This window comes from Tursiops truncatus, chromosome 20 (assembly GCF_011762595.2).
Source record: "Tursiops truncatus isolate mTurTru1 chromosome 20, mTurTru1.mat.Y, whole genome shotgun sequence".
Lineage (NCBI taxonomy): Eukaryota > Metazoa > Chordata > Mammalia > Artiodactyla > Delphinidae > Tursiops > Tursiops truncatus.
The window spans coordinates 47,852,079-47,872,758 of NC_047053.1; the positions used below are offsets into that span (position 1 = coordinate 47,852,079).

Consider the following 20,680-nt stretch of genomic DNA (forward strand, 5'->3'; position numbering starts at 1 on the left):
CTCTCCCTGGGGGCACCTGCCTTTCGAGGCCCGGGTGTGTGCAGGTGGCATACCAGGTTGGTCTTTTCCTTCTGGAGCTTCAGGATGAGCTGGTGGAAGTACTTTGTCATCTTGTTGGAGGTCACGTGCTCCTGCAGCTTCTCCACGATGGAGGCATCCATCTTCCTCCCCAGCTCCAGCTCATGCTGGATGGTCTGGTGGAGAGTCTGCAATTGGCCTATGGTTGCCGTGTATTCCTGGAAAGAAAGAGCCAAAGGGTGGGCGCTGTGAAGGAGGTCGGGGAGGCTTGCCCTGCAGGTGGGAGACATGACCATACCATGTGGGCCTTGCCCAGTGCGTCCTCCGTGTCCAGCAGGGTGAGCCTGTAGGTGTTGAACTCATTCTGCAGGGCCTCCTCCTTGGCCAGGCACTGCGAAGTCAGTTTCTGCATCAGGCTGGTTTCCGTCTCTGCCCGGTTCAGGATACTGGCCAGTTTCTCATTCTTTTCTTCCTCCTTTATGATGGATTTCTTATAGGCTTCGAGCTCGCCATCCATGGACTTGACTTGATGCTGGCATTCGCTGCCAAAAGTGAAAGAGCAAAGCTAGGACGTTGGAACACCAACGATGTATGTATGTATGGTGGTACCCTGCTCAGAGGAAGCTCACAGAGTGGAGAGAAAGAAATTAGGAAACCAACTCTTTCAATAGTAGTTGAATCTTTTTTAAAAAATTTATGACTTTCGCACATTATTTATTTATTTATTTTTAATTTCTTGGCCGCACTGTGCGGCACGTGGGACCTTAGTTCCCTGACCAGAGATCCAACCCACACCTCCTGCAGTGGAAGCATGGAGTCTTAACCACTGGACTGCCAGGGAAGTCCCAATAGTACTCAAATCTTGACTAATATTTTCTAATGTATTAGAACTATTACCTGGGACTTCCCTGGCAGTCCAGTGGTTGGGGTTCCATCCTTCCACTGCAGGGGTCATGGGTGCGATCCCTAGTTGGGGAACTAGGATCCTGCATGCTGTGCAGCCAAAAATAAAATAAATAAATAAAAATAAAAGTTAAAAGAACTATTACCTATCTCAAATCCAAGTCTAAAACTCTTCTAATATTGTGATTATGGGAGGGGGAAAGGGCAGGAAACTGTTGCCTTGTGCTTGTGGGTGGGGAGTGGTTGGCGCCAGTCCATCTCCTTTAGTCATGACCATAACCTTTGGAAAGGATATGCTGTTATCTCAGTTTTGTACTCGTGAACACGAAGCTTAAAGCATTTGAGGCGCACAGTGAATGGTGTGGCTGGGAGGAATACAGGTGGCTGTCTCTTCAAATCGTCTCAGCATACTGGTCATGGAAATACCCATAAGTAATGTCAAGTTAAAAAATGCAGATCCTGGATAATGGAATTTGAATTTGTGTGTGTGAGACATTTTTTCCCTTTCATTCTGTGCTGTCCTGCTGTACTTTAAGCATGCTTTTCTCTACTTGTGGTATCTTATCCTTTGAATAAGTTTTTATTCAAAAATTCAAAAAGTACTTTCTTCTTGAACTAGAATAATACCTTCCATATTTTTCTCACATCTATTCCTGGGCCTTGGACTCTCTTCCCCCAGCAAACTGTTACTGTCTCTTAAATGTCTTGCCAGATATATTTTATGTATATATAAACATTATGTTTGTGGGTGTTTGCGTATTTCTCTCCACTTAAAAAATCACAAGTGGAAGCTTAGTATATCCTATTCTGCACCTTACTTTTTCTTCTGTTGTATCTTAGAGATATTCAATATCAGTGTATATAGAAATCGCCTTAATTCTTTTCAATGACCAGATAGTATTTTAAATATCTCATTGGTATACATTTAGGCTCTATCCAGTTTTCTGCTTTTTCCCAATTTCACCAGTATAGCAATAAATACCTGTACACATTAAAAAAAAAAGATACAGAAGAGATATGTTGTGTTCACGCAGCAGAAGATTCAATATTAAGGTGCCAATTCTCCTCAAACTGCTCTATAGTCTCAATGCATTTCCAATCTCAATGCCAGTAGGCATTCTTTCCCCAGAAATTGACAAGCTAATTCTAAAATTCATATGGAAATCCAAAGGACCTAGGATAGCCAAAATAATTTTGTAAAAGAACAAAGACTCCCAATATCTGATTTAAAGACTTTCTATAAAGCTGTACTTATGAAGACAATGTGGTATTGGTGAAAGATAGACAAATAGATCAATGGAACAGGATGGAGTGTGTACACACTCACACACACACACACATACACACAATTGACTGATTTCTGACAAAGGTGCCACGGTATTTCAGTGGAGAAAGGATGGTCTTTTCACCAAGGGTGCTAAGACAACTGGAGATGGACATGCAAAAAAAGACTGAACCTCAGACCATAATAAAATTAACTTGAGGGCTTCCCTGGTGGTGCAGTGGTTGAGAGTCTGCCTGCCAATGCAGGGGACACGGGTTCGTGCCCCAGTCCAGGAAGATCCCATATACCGTGGAGTGGCTGGGCCCGTGAGCCATGGCCGCTGAGCCTGCATGTCTGGAGCCTGTGCTCCGCAACGGGAGAGGCCACAACAGTGAGAGGCCCGCATACCGCAAGAAAAAAAAAAATTAACTTGAAATAGATCATATACCTAAATGGAAGAGCTAAAATTATCACACTTTAGCAGAAAACATAGAGAAAATCTTTATGACTCTAGGTCAGGCAAAGATTTCTTAGAGAGGACATTAAAAGCATGAACTATGAAAGAAAAAAATTAATAAATTGGAATCCATCAAAATTTAAAACTTTGGCTCTTCAAAAAACATCGTTAAGAGAATGAAATTACAAGCCAGCCTGGGAGAAAAATATTTTCAAAATACACATCTGGTAAAGGACTTGTATCCAGAACATATGAGAACTCATAACTCAATAATCAGATAAACCACTCAGTTTAAAAATAAGCAAAAGAATAAAATACCTAGGAATAAACCTACCTAGGAAGGCAAAAGACCTGTACTCTGAAAACTAAAGGACACTGATGAAAGAAATTGAAGATGACACAAACAGATGGAAAGATATGCTATGTTCTTGGATTGGAAGAATCAATATTGTTAAAATGACCATACTACCCAAAGCAATCTACACATTCAATGTGATCCCTATCAAATCACCAATGGCATTTTTCACAGAACTGGAACCAAAAGTTTTAAAATTTGTATGAAAACACAAAATATCCTGAATAGCCAAAACAATCTTAAGAAAGAAGAACAGAGTTGGAGGAATCACACTCCCTGACTTCAGACTACACTACAAAGCTACAGTAATCAAAACAGTATGGTACTGGCACAATAAAACAGACACATAGATCAATGGAACAGAATAGAGAGCCCAGAAATAAACCCACATACTTATGGTCAATTAATCTATGACAAAGGAGGCAAGAATATACAATGGAGAATAGACATTCTCTTCAATAAGTATTGCTGGGAAAACTGGACAGCTACTTGCAAAAGAATGAATTAGAACATTCTCTAACACCATATACAAAAATAAACTCAAAATGGATTAAAGACTTAAGTGTAAGACTGGATACTATAAAACTCCTAGAGGAAAACATAGGCAGAACACTCTTTGACATAAATTACAGCAATATTTTTTTGGATCTATCTCCTAGAGTAATGGAAACATAAGCAAAAATAAACAAATGGGACCTAGTTAAACTTAAAAGATTTTTCACAGCAAAGGAAACCATAAACAAAACAAAAAGACAACCTACAGACTGGGAGGAAATATTTGCAAATGATGTGACTGACAGGGGATTAATTTCCAATATATACAAACAGCTCAAACAGCTCAACATAAAAAAAAACAAACAACCCAATCAAAAAATGGGCAGAAGATCTAAATAGACATTTCTCCAAAGAAGACATACAGATGGCCAACAGGCACATGAAAAGATGCTCAACATCACTAATAATCAGAGAAATGCAAATCAAAACTACAATGAGGTATCACCTCACACCAGTTAGAACGGCCATCATCAAAAAGTCTACAAATAATAAATGATGGAGAGGGTGTGGAGAAAAATTTACATTCCGCTGTTGGTAGGAATGTAAATTGGTGCAGCCACTATGGAGAACAGTACGGATGTTCCTTTAAAAACTAAAAATAGAGTTACCATATGATCCAGCAATCCCACTCCTGGGCATATATCCAGAAAAGACAAAAACTAATTCGGAAAGACTCCTGCACCCCAGTGTTTATAGCAGCACTATTTACAATAGACAAGACATGGAAACAACCTAAATGTCCATCAACAGATGAATGGATAAAGAAGATGTGGTATGTGTATATATATACGTACATACATACACACACACATATATATGCAATTACTCGGCCATGAAAAGAATGAAATAATGCCATTTGCAACAACATGGATGGACCTAGAGATTATCATACTAAGTGAAGTAAGTCAGTCAGAGAAAGACAAATATATGATATCACTTATATGTGGAATCTAAAAAAATGATACATATGAACTTATTTACAAAACAGAAATAGACTCACAGACATAGAAGACAAACTTACGGTTACCAAAGCGAAAGGGGGTAGAGAGATACATTGGGAATTTGGGATTAACAGATATATAGATAAACAATAGCACAGGGAACTATATCCAATACCTTGTAATAACCTATAATGGAAAAGTATACATATATATATATATATATATGAATCACTTTGCTGTATATCTGAAACATTGTAAACAACTATACTTCAATTTTTAAAAATGAGCAAAAGACACCTTTTATCAGAGAAGATATATGGATGGCAGATACTCACATGAAAAGATGCTCAATATCATCGGTCATTAGGAAGATGCAAATTAAAATCTCGACAGGACACCACGACATATCTACTAATGGCCAAAATTTAAATGACAGCACTATTAAGTGTTGGTGAGGATGAGAATGGCTGGGGATCTCAAATGCTGCCAAAGTGTTTCCCAAAGTGGCCTGTTCCATTTTGCATTCCCATACCAAGACCTGCACACAATTTCACAGCAGCTCTGGTCATGCTACCCTCCAAACTGGAGACAACCAAATGTTGATATATGCACATGAGGGACTACTACTCAGCAACTGATCTTGTAACATCAGGCTGACTCTCAAAGCACTGTGCAAAGTGAAAAAAAAGCTAGACAAGAAAAGCTACGTATTGTGTGATCCTGTTTATATGACATTCTAGAAATGACCAAACTATAGGAACAGAAAGCAGATCAGGGTTTGCTGGGGGCTGGAGGTGGGAAGAGGTACTGACTTCTGGGATGCAGGAAATAGCTGATATCTTGAGTGTATGATGGCTACTTGCGTCTGTCCATTTGCTGAACTGAACTGTGCTCTGAAAAAGGATAACTTTTTACATAACACTAATAATTTACATAATAAATTTGTACATAAATTATCCTCAATAAACCAAATTTTTAAAAGTTACTCACTTTCTTTTTTAGGAAGTAGAAGCCTTATAAATACCTAGAATTTGACAATAACAATAACAATGAGACATCCAACTTTTATGACACAAATCTGAACACTCAGTAAAACATGCATGGGGGAAAAGACACCAGAAAGCTAGTTAATCAACTGTCATTGTCACAAAGGAGAAAGACTGTGTATTTTAAATCTTTATCTCTCTTTCTCTAATTTCCTGTAATGTGATCACTTACACTTGATAAAAATTATTTTTAAAAAAGACACACTTAGGAATCCGCTGGCGGTCCAGTTGTCCAGGACTCGGCACTTTCACTGCTGTGGCCCAGGTTCAATCCTTGATCAGGGAACTAAGATCCCGCAAGCCCCACAGCATGGCCAAAAATTTAAAAAATAATAAAATTAAAAAGACACTCTTTAAAAATGTCCTCCATAGAGAACAAACTGGTGGTTGCCAAGGGGGAGGGGGTTGGGGAAGGGATGGAGTAGGAGGCTGGGGTTAGCAGATATAAGTTTTTATATATAGGATGGATAAACAACAAGGTCCTACTGTAGAGCACAGGGAACTAGAGTCAATATCCTATGATAAACCTTAATGGAAAAGACTATTTAAAAAATGCTTATATATGTAAAACTGAATCACTTTGCTGTACAGCAGAAATTAATACAACATTGTAAATCAACTGTACTTCAATTAACAAGTTGATTAAAAAGAGTCCTTGATTAACAGACACCAGTGGAAAATAAACAGAACGAAAAGAACTGGCAGAATCTAGAATATGTCTGAGGCTCGGCCCAATCCATCTGAGGATTAGAGGGAACCTGTTACAGGATCTCAAGGCGATGAAGCTGACAAATTAACAGCCAGCAGAGGTGCTGAGCCCTGCCTGTACCACACGTATCCTGTCAGGAAGTATGCCAGAGGCAGATACCAGGGCACAAGGGGACCTGTCTGTGTCCCTATCCCTGAGAGGGTGTAAATTCTAGGCAGGGTAGCCCCACAGTATAGTAGGTATTTTCTGGCTTGTTCTGAGACGTTTCATGTGGAAATGACCCATTTGCTTTGAATGTATGACTTTCAGTGTTTGCTGCAGCCTCAACATGATTCTTCACCTGTGGTTGGGACGCACTCCTGATACGACTTTGTCACTAACTATGAAGATTCCGTAGGAGCTGCTGTCTTTCAAGTCTTGGTGTGGCGGGGACCCACAATAATAGAATATGATTGCTTACACACACACACACACACACACACACACACACACACACACACACACAAAACAGACACACACAGGAAGTGCTAGACAACGGGGGGGGGTCCCTGTGGGGGGCACAGGCCATAAGACTCCCAGCTTCAACCTTACTCAAGGTCGACGTTGGGCAGGAGGGAAAAGCTGCCCACAGGCCGAGGCCTCTCCCACACCAACCACAGGGCAGCATTGAGGGGGCAGACACGGCGGGAGTGGGCAGGCCAGCAGCCCCGGGGACAGGGCAGAGAGGAGCCCGACCCTACAGCCCTGAGCCCACCCAGTTCCTCCACCTGCATGTTTAAAGGGAAAGCAGATGTTTAGCCGGACTTTGCCAGGATAATTCCATGATTCTCCCTTTGGCTTTCTCTCATCGACTCAGGGAAATGAAGGAAATGAGTATTTTTAATCCAGCATTACCCATGTAAAATGACTTGTTGTAAAAACAATCAGTCCCTCCGGTTTTGTTTTTCTGAGGTCGAGTCGAGCTATGATGTGCTCCCTCCAGAACCGGCTTCCACATCTGGGCCCCAAGCACCCTGGAGGTTTGGGGAATTCAGGCAGTGCTGTGTCTGGAAGCCTCTGTCTCCAGCACCCCACCCAGGCTACACGTCCAGCCCTCGCTAGAAGTGAGAGGGGAACGCGAGGGGGGCCTCTTCCTTCCCTTTTCAGGGAGATTAAAGCAGGATTTCGGTTGGAACTCAGCCCTTGGCAGAACAATAGAGAAGGGATGAAGTTTCTGCACACAGGTGGTGAAACTGCAAATCAAAGGGACACCTTTATCTCCCCAAGATAAATACCCCTTTTTCTTTCTCTCTCTCTCACTGTTTCTCCTTAATCCTCCCAGGAAATCTGAGCGTGAAAGCTTTACTGCTCCTGGTGCCATGGAAAGTTTGAAAGGATTTAAGAAACACTGAAATCTGGGTGAACAATAAGGGTGGCTTCAGGACGGAAGCTGGGGCCGAAGGGCTGCGCGGCTGCAGGTGTGCCCCTTTGTCCCAGGAGAGCCGAGGATGGGCGCTCCGTGCTCACCTGTGAGGAGCTGGGCGTGGAGTCCACTCCGCACCCACCTCCGCATTCCCACACTTGTCACGAGCTCTCCCCGCTCGCCCAGACCCCCCTTTGGTCCAGAGCCACCTGGCCCACCGCCATGGCAACCAGAAGGGCTGCCTGTACCTGAGTGCCTCTTGGATGGTCTTGTGAGCCTCGTTGCGGTGCTTCATGCCCAGCAGGCTGGCGGCCCACTGCTGCAGGATGCGCTTTTTCTCCACGTTGATGGCATCTATTTCCGTGCAGGCCTGCAGTGGAGAGTTGAGGTTACTTGGATGTTGGTCTTATGTCATTAAGTTCAGAGCCCCAAAAGGATGTCGGAGAGCCCCAAGCTTCCTGAATCATCTTCCTTCTCTGTTACCCATGCTTTTCTTTATCTGCATCAGCAGAAGGACACATGTGAAATTAAACATGGCTCTAAAGACCTGTCTAACACCTGCCTGAGCCTTGAGCCCCAGCTGTGACACGGGAACAGTAACAGTACCCACATCCTGCGGCCGTCGGATCAGAGGGGATGGTGCCTGTATGCCCAGCACGTTCTTAGCTCGACCACAATTGCTGTGTCACGTGGTGCTCAGAATGTCCTGATGGGTCATTTCAGTGGAATCATTGCACCGTTAGCAAGTTGGCCTCGTGCTGATTCCCGGAAGGGGTGCTGAATGGGAGCTTGGGTGAGACCCCCATTAGGCCACGAGCATCTTTGTGGAGGTGCTGAGTCCCAGCAGCGTCTGCTCTTGGTAGATGTGCATGGTAGATGCTGGAGGAAGTCAGAGTGGCCTTGAACACTCAAAGGTACAATAAAAGGGTGGAGCTGGACGTGAAAGGAGGCGTCACCCCTGGGGATCCCACTCTCAGGTGTCAGGGCTTTAAAAAATCATCTATTCATTATTATTATTATAGAGCATAAAGTGGTATGAATTAATTATACCATGACTGGTGAGACATTTCCAGATTTGGGTAAGTTATTAACTGAGGAGGTTGCTCTGTGCCGTGGAGTAGGTTGTGCACTGCCCAACAGTGCCCGGCCGAGGCAGTAGGTACCCAAACCACTGGGCTCCTCCCCAGGCTGGGCTGTGTGGGGCTGGTCAGCCAGAGGCAGGTGCCCCCCGAGTCCCCAAGGCTGCCGGACGAAGGCTTGCTGACCAAGGTACAGGCTGAGATGCAAAAATCGAGGCTGAATTCAGTCTTTAAATGTTTTAAACACACTTCTCATTTAAAAAAGTGTTTATTCTACTCAAATTAGAATATGGAAATAAGCAAAAAGAAAATAAAAAGAATCCCACAACTTAGAGTTTACCATTTCTAACACCCTGGTGTTATCTTCCTGTGTGTGTGTTGTGTGTGTGTGTGTGTGTGTGTGTGTAAGCAATCATATCCTATTATTGTTTTGTAACTTAGTATTAAAAAGTAGCAGGACTTCCCTGGTGGTCCAGCAGTTACGACTCTGCGCTCCCAGTGCAGGGGGCCAGGGTTCAATCCCTGGTCAGGGAACTAGATCCTACGTGCATGCCGCAACTAAGAGCCCACAAGCTGCAACTAAGAGTTTGCATGCCACAACTAAGATCCCATGTGCTGCAACTAAGACCCGATGCAGCCAAATAAATAAATATTAAAAATGAAAATAAAAAGTAGCATATTGTGAATGGGTTTCCATGCCAGCAAATATTTATTTTATTGGTGGGATTGTCCTCCACTGCATGGATATATCATAATTTGTTTAACCAATATCCTCTTCTTGGGACTTTCTTGGTTATCACACACAGCACTGTGTCCCCAGTGACTCTCTATTCATTTTGTTCGTGAAGTATGTAATGTATACAGAAATTTTATTTGCATGCCTATTTTCCCTGGAATGAAGTCCAAAAAGTGACATTTTGGGAGAGCTTGCTGGGGAGCAGGGTGGGTGTCCCTGACATGCAGTACAGTATTGCCCTTGAATAAGGATCTTGATGAAGACAGACTGCACCCCCACCATCAGTGTGGGAGCCCCGATTCCCCTGCCTTGTTCATCTTTGCCAACTTGGTGGCAGAACCCCTGTCCCGCCCTCATCTGTCGTCAATGTCTGTGTCGCACCTGCCATGGGCCCCCCTGTTCTGGGTGCAGGGTGAACAAACGTGGGACGGCCCTGCCCCGATGGCACACGGCCAGCAGGGAGGGGCGGGAGGCAAAAAAGACGTAATGAAAGAGAACTACAGCATCGTGTGTGTGTACACAATCATCACAGAGCAGAATCGCACACGGCAGATTCTGAATCGATTTTCAAAATCTCTTTATACCACCAAACTTACTGGTGTTATGCTTGGAAAGGCCTCTCCAATCCAGGGCTTTATAAATATTTCTCATTTTCTTTCTTCTGGTACAGTTTCCCTTGTTTCAATCCTTGAGCCCATGTGGAATTTATTTTAGTGTGTGGTATGAGGAAAAGATTTGATTTTTTTCCCCAAATGATTAACCAAATGTCCCAACACCACTGGGTGCATAATTCACTTGCTCTCCATTAATTTATAATCCATGAAATTTCTATATAAACGTTTCCTTGATTCTGAGCTCTCTCACAGGCTCCCACAGCCTACCTGTCGGTCCCTGACTCCAGTAATTCATTATTTTAGCCTCTAGGGCTTTATAGTATTTAATGCTAGGTGGACCCACCATCCCGGTTTGTCCTGGACTCCCCTGGTTCTAGCCCAGAAAGTCCCACGTCTTGGGAAATGTGTCATTTCTGGGCAAACTGGGACCGTGGGCCAGCCTTCATGAACCTTCTCCCCTGGACAATTCTCTGCTAGTCCTCTGAATTTACTTTTCAGATAAAATTAAGAATCACTTTGCTAACTAAGAAGTTTTTTCCCCCCTGAGGTTCTGATGGGAGCACATTCTAGATTAAGTATATTCATAGGTTGGCAAGCACTGGGTGCTTTCCCATGTGGACCCAGGTGTGTTTGTTCGTTTGTTCAAGCCCATCTGTCTCTCCTTCAATAAAAGTGTCTTGTTTCCTTTGTGTCATCACTGCACGTATGAATGCAGATGGTGACTCACAGATTAAAAAAAAAAAGGTCACAGCCACTTTGCTTTCCAGTGCTGGCCACTGAACTGGGAGCTGCACTGAACCCGGGCCCTCCCTTACTCCACACGGGAAGGGAGATGTGGGCACTGCCCTGGAGCACTGCCTGCCCAGGCTGAGAATGGGTAGGGAGACTTCAGCCCTCTCCGAAAGAGGCCTGAAGGAACTTGCTAAGGATGCCTCAGCAAGCAGGACAGAATGTCCCATCTCCTGAGGGGCCTTTCAATCTATCCCTGGCTACAGTGGGAATAAGAATACTGGCCACCAGTCAGCTGGTATCTACTGCGTCCCCAACGTGGGTCAGCCAGATGCTCTGAGACGCTTATGAGGACAGACAGATGTGCAGGAGGCTGGCCGGCTAACTGGGGGCTCAGTCAGTCTCCTTGCAGGCATGCAGGCACTGCCTGGGCGCTGTCAGATGGCACCTGTGCCACTGAGCGCTTACCTCGCTCACTGCCTTCCTGAGCGTCCGGGTGTCCTCAGCCTGCGCGCGGTACTGGGCCTCGAACAGGGCAATCTGTTCTTCCAGCTGGTTGGCTCGGGTGGTCAGCTGGTCCACGTGCAGGTCCTGGAAGGGAGGGGACGAGATGCACAGTGAGATGGGTCCCCAGCAACCTCAACCCATGTCAGCAACCCCAAGCTGGGCATGGCCCCCAGGGCTGCGGTATTCACTCAGGGGCAGGGCTGATCAGATCAGGAAATCAAAGATGTGGCAAACAGTCACACGGGCATCATCTTTGCAGAACACCTGCTGCTTCTTCTCCAACTCGGCCCGCATGCGCTCGGCTTCTGACTTCTTCACGACTCGCTTCATCAACCGGATGTCGTCACGCACGTCCTGGTCTATGTTCTGCATGTAGAAGAGATGCAGAGCCAGGGTCTCCACCTCGGTTTGCAGAGCTGCCACTGGGGAGAGAGGGGGAGGGTGTCCCAGCATCGCACACCAGACATCGTGGAAGTAGCACCCCTCCCCACACTGTGGGGTGGGTCTGGGAAACAGCCTTTAAACTACAAAGACCCATACCTTTGCCATCAAAGACTTTACAGTCTAGTTGGAGAGATGAAATATACGTAATCAATGCCCGCCAACTGCAATAAGCCCTCCATTCCCACCACATATTAGAGATTCTCCGTGTCTAAGGATGTTCTGAAACAGTGTCAAGGTTAGGAGGCCTTATGTGAATTTTACAGATTTCTTACCACTTAGAGGTTGGCAATCTCAGGTACAGTCCTAAATCCCCTGGGAGGAAACCAGCCTGAAGGGTGGGCTGAGCACTACTGAAGCATGGGTTTCTTGGAACGAAACCCACATGAGATTGATTTATAAGGTAGAACACCAGTTTATTTAGGGAGATAGACTTCAACCAGTAATTGTTGGCTCACTTGTGTAGAGCATTCCTTATTCCGTGGGTAGATCTAAACAGAAAATCGATTTATAGATCAAAAGGCTGCTGGGTGAATATCATGTTGGAGTTAGGTGTTTTTGAAGGATGAACTTAAACTTGAAAAATAACTTGTTTTTTTTTTTACATCTAAGATGACTGTAAAAACTCTAACACTAGAGAATTCTTCGGCTCCTGTGTGGCTAAGAGTTGTAGGGGAGGGGAATGGAGCAAATGCAGGGAAACGAGGGGGGAGGTTTTGTAGAAAGAGTGGTTGCCGGGTGGACTGGGGTGGAGGTGTATTTTGGGAGAGGGTCTTTAAAGAGGTAATTAAGATAAAATGAGGTCACTAGGGTGGGCCCTAACAACTGGTGTCTTTATGAGAAGAGTAGGTTAGGACACAGACGCACAGAGGATGACTTTGTGAGGACACAAGGAGAAGACAGCTGTCTACAAGCCCAGGAGATTGGCCTCAGGAGGAAACACCCTGCCAACACCTTATCTTGGACATCTGGCCTCCAGAATGACAAGAAGACAAACTTCTGTTCTTCAAGCCGCCCAGTCTGTGGCCCTTTTCTATGGCAGAGGGCGCCAACTAACCCACCCCCACCTGAATCAGAAAGCTTGCCCACCCATCCTTCAGGGCACTCACTTCTGCCCCTCTATCCTTTCCTGGCTGAGTGACTGAGAGTCAATATTTCAAATATTCTTTTTAATTTGTATTCTTTCAACATTAGTGAAATCAAGTCTGTTTTCACAGTTTGAAGACCAGCTGTCCTTTTCCTTCTCCGACTTGCCCGCTCATACCATTGGCCCTTCTACGGGTGGGATAGTCGTCTTTTACCTATTAGGCTTCAAAGGGCCCTTCACGTAATAAAAACAGGGTGGCTAGAGTCTCAAATGCCTCCCATGACCTCTGCCCCCAGTGTCACTCCTGTGATTGTGTTTTGTGGCAAAAAGGGAAATGATCAGGTGGGCCTGACCTGAGCAGTTGAGCACTCTAGAAGCAGAGTTTTCTTGACCTGGTGTCAGAAGAGGAAGCCAGAGAGATTTGCAGGGTCAACGGGATTTGTTTAGTGTGAAATAGGAGTCTAAGTGTTTATTTTCAGGTGGTCAAATGATCAAAAATATTTAGTGATTTAAAAATACAACCTGTACTTTCAATTTGCAGTAAATAGCTAAATTCCTGAGTAAATTTCCTGGAACTCCCTACTCCGCACTATTGATCTGTTTGCCCATTTTTTCTCTAGTGCCATTTTGTTTCTATTGCTGTAGATTGATACTGTGTTTTGATACCTGATAGGACAATTTCCCTTCATTATCCTTCCTTTTCACCATTTTCTTGGATATTCTTGTGCATTTAGTGTTCCGAGTGAACTTGGAACTTGAAAATCATTGGAGAGCTTTTTAGGTATTGCACGCATGCATTGATGAGGGAAAAAAAGCAAGGGACAGAGCACTGGGTATAATATGCAGCTACTTGTGTAAAAAATATAGAAAAAATACCACAACTCTTGTAGCTTTGCTTTTATATGCAAAAACATCTTTAAAAGAATACACAAGAATCAATAATACCATGTGCCTCTGTGGAGGTGGCTGGAGGCTGGGGTTGGGGAGACTCAGAGTGCCTTAATTTTGTATTATTACTTCTTGAAAATAATAACTGTGTTAAATAAATTCAAGTTCACCCAAAACATCCCATCGTGGATTTTAACTGGACTTGCATTGAACTACTTATTAATTTGGAGAGAAATGACATTTGTTTCCTCTCATTTGGTTACATGATTGTTCCATTTATTTAAATCTGCGTTATGTCCTTTAGTAAGATTTTATTGTTTTTCCTCAGATAGGTTCACTTGCTTCTTGTTAGACTTACTCCTCAGTATTTTATGGTTGTTATAGCTATTACGGATGAGGTTTTAAAAAATTATAATTCATAATTGGATATGACTGGTAGAAAAGAAAATTATAGCTCTGGTATTCAGTTACTTTATAGATTTCTTACTGTTTTTTTTAGCTTTTCATCAGTGATCTTGAATCTGCTAGGTAAACAATCACACCATTGGTGGAGAATGAGTTCCATGACTTCATATCCAGAATCTATACTTCGTTTATTTTTCCTGTTTTCTTTCATGGCTGGAACTTCCAAAACAATGCATCCTCGTCTCATTCCTTAACTATGATTACTACAGGGCTTTCCTCTGAGTAAAACTGCCTTGTTAGTTGCTGATAAATACTTACAATGAACTTTCCTTCTATCCTAGTTTAGGATTGACAATGAGTTTTATCCAAACACCCATTTGACATCCACCCAGAAAATCTATTTGTTCTCTCTCCTTTAAGAATATAATGCAATGAATCAGTAGATTTCCTAATTTCAAATTATTCCAGAATTAAGCCCTCTTGACTAGGAGGTATTTTTCTTTTCATATATTGCTGAACTTAATCTTTTGTTGCTGAGTAAAAATTTAATATTTGCTAATATTTTATTTAGGATTTTTACACCTCATAAGTAGGAACACTTTATAGTTTTCTGTTTTTGTACGTTGTAAGCTTTTCCAGTAAGGATTATACTGAACATTGTAAAATAAGCCTGGGGTGGGGTGTGTGGGGTGGGGGGAGGCGTGGTGTCCCTGGTGGCGCAGTGGTTAAGAATCTGCCTGCCAATGCAGGGGACACGGGTTCAAGCCCTGGTCTGGGATGATCCCACATGCTGCAGAGCAACTAAGCCCGTGGGTCACAACTGCTGGGCCTGCGCTCTACAGCCCGCGAGCCACAGCTACTGAGCCCACGTGCCACAACTGTTGAAGCCTATGCACCTAGAGCTGGTGCTCCGCAACAAGAGAAGCCACCGCAATGAGAAGCCCGCGCACCGCAACAAAGAATAGCCCCTGCTCACTGCAACTAAAGAAAGCCCATGCACAGCAAAGACCCAATGCAGCCAAAAAAAAAAAAAAAAAAAAGCCTGGGAAGAGTTTCCCAAATTTTCCACCCACTTGTGGGTTAAATAACATAGGAAGTGTCTGGTTTGGTCCTGTCTGTAATCCTATGGCATTTTTTCCCTTTACCTTTGGAATTTAAAAATTTCACCAACTATGTCTAGGCATGTTTATTTTTTCTTCCACCCATCTGGCCCTCCATGAGACTTTACATCTGAAGATTCATCTTTCTTGAACTCATGCAAATGTTTTCCTCTGATGTCACTGGCTAATGCCCCTAATCTCCTGGAATTTCTATCTCATGGATACTGACTTTACCAGACCTACAGTCCATGTCTTTTATCTCCTTCTCAAAACGTCCATCACTTTGAGTTTTTGCTTTGAATTCTGGGCAGAATTCCTCAAACTGGCCTTTTAGACACAAGTTCAATTGTTCAATTTCCAGCAGTGCTGATTTGCCTATTTAGTACTTCTGGCAGGGTGTGGGGGGTGATTCTATATTTTAATTCCGAGTATCCTTTTCCCTAATAGTTGGTTCTCATTTGACTGATGCGATGTCCTCTAAAATCTCACGTCGAACACCAGCTGGCGTATGCTATGTTTTCGGAACCCGGTCTGTGTCTGTGGAGGCGTCTGCTCTCCTGTCTGGGGATTGCCACTGATGACTCACATTTGGATGTGAAGGTTTACTGACTGGTGGGCTCCACCCCCCTCCTAAGTGAGGAGGTCAACAGTGGACATTCTCCAGAGGCCAAGCCCCACGTTTCACCTATGGGACAGTGCAGTGGCGGCACCTGGTAGGCAGGGCTGGGACCGCCACCCGAGTTCTTTAGTCTGAAGAGGGGAGAAAAGGTGCCGTTAGGTGGGTCCTTGCTTGGTTGAACAGCTTCTGCTCCTGCTACCTGGTGACTTCCAGAAAGGACAGAGTGTCCACAAAGATGACTGGATCTTTCCAGAAGCCCATCCACACCTCGAGGATCTGATGAGGGGTGTTGGTGGGCACTCACTTCTCCTGTGTGGAGGGGGTGGGGGACCTGTGTCCTCTTTCAGACTGGTCTAAATTCTGTTATATCCGGAGGATGTGGCTCCATTGTTTTAGTGTGAATGTCGTGCTCTTCTCTTTTTGGTAGATTCTGTTAATTTGGTGATACTCAGGGAGGGGTGCTCTTCCCCAACTCTGTCCAGAAAACTCTCCTGCATTTCTCAGGGTCCAAAATGCTTCTTTCCATCCACAGTTGGGATATACGTGTGATTTTTGTTCCTCCCAAATTCTTCTAGGTTATTTTCTCCATTATTATAGTAATACAGAGTTGATAAAGAAAGTTGGAAACATGAAAAAGCACAACAACTGAAATAGCCTGCTGTGACCACGCTGTTCACTGTGGCCCACGACCTCCGCTCCGTGCAGAGCTGTTGCTTTGGTAGGAACAGTGCACGGTGATTAGTCGCACCCTCACTGTCTCTTCTGCTCCAAAGCCACCTATTCCCCGTAATCTGCCACACATCGTGGGGCTGCAGGGCTCTGGACCATGGGCTCCTGTGCTTTGGATTGGCCTCACCTGTACCTCCCCACCTATTTAAACTCTGCCCATCCCCACTCTTCCCTGACTTCTGGATACCCCATCTTCAACCCCAGCAGCCCACCAGCCTCTCCAGCATTTTTAAAATTAATTAATTAATTAATTTTTGGCTGCATTGGGTCTTTGTTGCTGCGCACAGGCTTCTCACTGTGGTGGCTTCTCTTGCTGCGGAGCACAGGCTCTAGGCACACGAGCTTCAGTAGTTGTGGCTCACGGGCTCCAGAGCACATGCTCAGCAGTTGTGGCACACGGGCTTAGTTGCTCCTTGGCATGTGGGATCTTCCCAGACCAGGGATCGAACCTGTGTCCCCTGCATTGGCAGACGGATTCTTAACCACTGCGCCACCAGGGAAGCCCGCCTTTCCCGCTTTTGACTCCAAATACCCCACCTGCCGGCTTTCAGTGTTTGCTACTTTGCCTAATTAGGTGCATTTTAAGACATTTATGTTTTCCTTCCCCCAAAAGTTTGGGAACCCCTCCAGTACGGGAACACAGCTTGCCTTTCATGAAGTCCTGCGATGGCATGTGGGGACAACCCTCGGGGTCATGATGGCACGTGGGAACACCCCACCAGGTTGCAATGGCATTCAGGGATACGAAGGCATGTGAGGATGCCCCTTGGGGTGTCTATGGCACGCGGGGCCGCGCCACGGGGACGCCTGCGAGGACACGGGGCCGCCTTACGCTTCTTGCGCTCCTCGCCGGCGGTCTCGCAGGTCCTGGCGTAGCGCAGGCGCACGCTCTGCAGCTCCTCCTCCTTCCTCCGCCTCTCGCACGCTGTGATCGAGTGGCGGTCGTGGCTCTTCTCGAGCTGCATCTGCAGGCGGGCCAGGTGCTGCTGGACCCCGTAAAGGTCCACCCCCAGCTCCTGCCTCTGGATTCGGCTTTGCTTGGTGGCCACGCCCTGCACCAGAGAGAGAAGCGGGGTCATGGAGATGCGGGTGCACAGCCAGGTGGAAAGCGGGACAGGTACGCACCAGCTCTTGAAGTTCCAGCCTCAGTTTCTCTATTTGCCGGTTAAGATAGTTCTTCAGGGCAGCCTGGAATCTTATCATCAGGGGCTAAAACAGTGGAAGAGCACAGCCGGTTACTGTGCTGTCCCCTCCAGGGCTTAGCCTGAATTGCCACAACTCTTGGCAGGGGACAGCAGAAATGACCTCCACGCTGGGTGCTCCCCACTTCTGCCCAGGATTCTTATTCCAGAGACCACAAATTCAAGGCACTTGTGGTCTCACCCTAGGCACTGAAGGACCTGAGTGCAAAATGACAGGGTGGGCTGGGGCAGTGGTCCTGGTTTAATCCCTGGGGCCAGAGGGCAGTGATGAGCAGTGCCTGGGATGCCAGCACCAAATGAACTCTCAGCCCCTTTTCCCAGTGCAGCCCTGATCCTTCCCGTGGTACCGGGAGCACCAAGTCTTTCCAAAGAGGTTCATCCAACCAAGACCTGCCCTCCCCACTTGCCAGAGGGGTGGGACACTCAAGGCAGTGGCTATCAGTGGGGGTGACTTTGCGCCCACCCAATACCCAGTCTGGAGACATTTCTGGCCGTCACAACTAAGGGGGTGCTACTGGCATTTAGTGGGTGGAGGCCCCAGGGACGCTGCTCAGCATCCTACAGTGCCCAGGAAGCCCCCACCACAAAGAGTGATCCGGCCCCAAACGTCTATAGTGTGGAGGCTGGGAAATGCTGACTCTGAGTGAATGAACTTAAAGGGAGAATAAACTTTACAAGGTGGCAGCTCAAACCCTGCAGGTAATCCATTCAGGGAGCAGGTGAGACCTGAGTGTGGCATTTGCCGGGTGGAGGGTGGGCCGTGGAGGCTTGGGGCAGGGCAGGGCCTACAGGGCAGGTGTAGGAGTGTCTCTAAGTCCATCTTCGTCTGCATGGGGCAAAAGCAAAACTCCAGAATGTTTCCTTACATGGTTTGGGTCCAAAACCACCAGCTGGGATCTGTCTTCTTCGGCTTCGTCGCTGGCCTCAGACTCCACACTCTCCACCAGGCTTCCTTCCTCGGCCATGCTTAACTGCTGGGTCCTGTCCAGGAATGAGGATGTGGCTCCTTCCCCGGGGTGGGCATCAGGCTCTGGGGGGACGAGTAGTGGGGAACAACAAACATCACTGAGGAGTTAATAGAGAGAGTGCTTCTCTGGAGGAATTATCAGGCAAAGCTGACGCCCAGTTTCGTGCAACATGATGGAAAAAAGAAACAAAAGGCATCCCTTTGGGTTAGGGTTCACAAGTGCTATTCACAGGGTCTTCTGCTCATGAATTTTCTACTAGCTGATTCAACACATTCTGTAGAAAGGATTGCACTTTAAAGGTAGACAAGAAGGAAACACATTTTGTTGATACTTTTTAATACACAAATAGTGAACAGAAAGGTGGCTTCTTAATGATGGACTAGATTTTTTTTTAATGGAAAACAGATATAATTGAAAAGAAATCAGTGAGGCTCTAGTTTCAACTTCTCTCCCTTCCTGAGCTGCAGAGATCCTGTTCTGTTTCTAACTCCTTTAGATGTGTGCTGTCTGCCTGCTGCTTGTGAGCGACGTGAGGCTTGTTAGCTGGACCATCCACACACACCCATCACATGGAAGATAAAAAAACCGAATCTGCTTTCCCACGTACTCAACACTGGGATACCGGAGCCAAGTGGAAAGATAAGGGTGTGCCGGGAAAGCCTTGGAAAGTCAGCAAACAGACACATGTTTAGGGGTGAGCTTACACGGTTGGGTTACTTAATGACGCTTAGGGTCTCTAAAATGGAGAACAGTGCCTACCTCACTGGGTTAGGGTAAGGATTAAATGAGATAAAACAGAAAAATGCTCCACATGTGTTATCCATATCTGTTAATGATATTTTTATCTTTTGGCTCACAGCGCAACAGGAAACAAGGTAACAGGTGGTGAATGAGTGGCAGCCCTCGCGTAGAAGGGCGTGTGAAGGGGCTTGTCCCACAATACCTGGCTCCTGCGTGGAGGGGCCCTCGGTAACCAGAGGCGGCTCGTCAAAGTCCAGGGATGTGTTGCTGCTCCCCCGGCTCTGTCCGAGGCGGTGCTGAGCCCCCAGAGGAAAGACCTTCTGCTGGAGCGCTCCCTGGGATTGTTTTTAGAGCAAAAACAACCAAATCTGAATTTATGAGGGTTTAGTCAGGACAAAGGAGTTAATTCATTACAGTGTTCAATTCAACATAGTTGTGGACTTCCCTGGTGGCGCAGTGGTTAAGAATCCACCTGCCATTGCAGGGGACACGGATTCGAACCCTGGTCTGGGAAGATCCCACATGCCGCGGAGCAACTAAGCCCATGCGCCACAACTACTGAAGCCCGCGCGCCTAGAGCCCATGCTCCACAACAAGAGAAGCCACGGCAATGAGAAGTCCACGCACCGCAATGAAAAGTTGCCCCGCTCGCTGCAACTAGAGAAAGCCCACGTGCAGCAACAAAGACCCAACGCAGCCATAAATAAATAAGTAAATAAATAAATTTATTTTAAAAAATAGAATATTGTTTGCATAACATTTGGCTTTTGCAAATGGTCAAAACAGAAAACACCTACCGCCACTCCCATGAGGAATCGGGAGTGGTCTCTTTCCGTCTAGATCTGTAGCAAAGTGTGAACGCTGAGGCATGGGCGTGTGCTGGACGTGGGTTCCTTTACTCCCAAATGCTGCTCTCTCCAAGGATGGTAAGAAACACCTCTGAGCATCCTCTTTATAAAGGGATGCTGGAAAGCCTGAGCCCTGGCCAGGGTCTCCCAAGAGGGCTGTTTCTTCTCTTCTTTCAAACTATTTCACTTTAGGGACATTTCCATATGAAAAGGTTTTCCCTCAATAGAAGCACCTGGCTCCATTTTAGCTCTAAAGGGGACTCTTGCGATGATTATTGTTGACAGTAATTACTGCTGCTGATGAATAGGTGAATATTAGTAACAACAGACAATGACC

General features: G+C 45.6%; 1 protein-coding gene across 1 annotated transcript in view; it reads right to left on the reverse strand.

The window, feature by feature from the left end:
• CCDC40 (coiled-coil domain 40 molecular ruler complex subunit) overlaps positions 1 to 20,680 on the reverse strand; it is a 42,863-nt gene that overhangs the window by 14,990 nt on the left and 7,193 nt on the right. The window contains exons 4-12 of the mRNA XM_073797761.1: positions 19,698 to 19,830; positions 18,653 to 18,816; positions 17,710 to 17,793; positions 17,417 to 17,636; positions 11,580 to 11,737; positions 11,277 to 11,399; positions 7,899 to 8,020; positions 317 to 560; positions 54 to 236 (exon numbers count right to left, since the gene is read on the reverse strand). Coding sequence (XP_073653862.1) covers positions 54 to 236; positions 317 to 560; positions 7,899 to 8,020; positions 11,277 to 11,399; positions 11,580 to 11,737; positions 17,417 to 17,636; positions 17,710 to 17,793; positions 18,653 to 18,816; positions 19,698 to 19,830 — 1,431 coding nt within the window. The remainder of the gene's footprint in view (positions 1 to 53; positions 237 to 316; positions 561 to 7,898; positions 8,021 to 11,276; positions 11,400 to 11,579; positions 11,738 to 17,416; positions 17,637 to 17,709; positions 17,794 to 18,652; positions 18,817 to 19,697; positions 19,831 to 20,680) is intronic.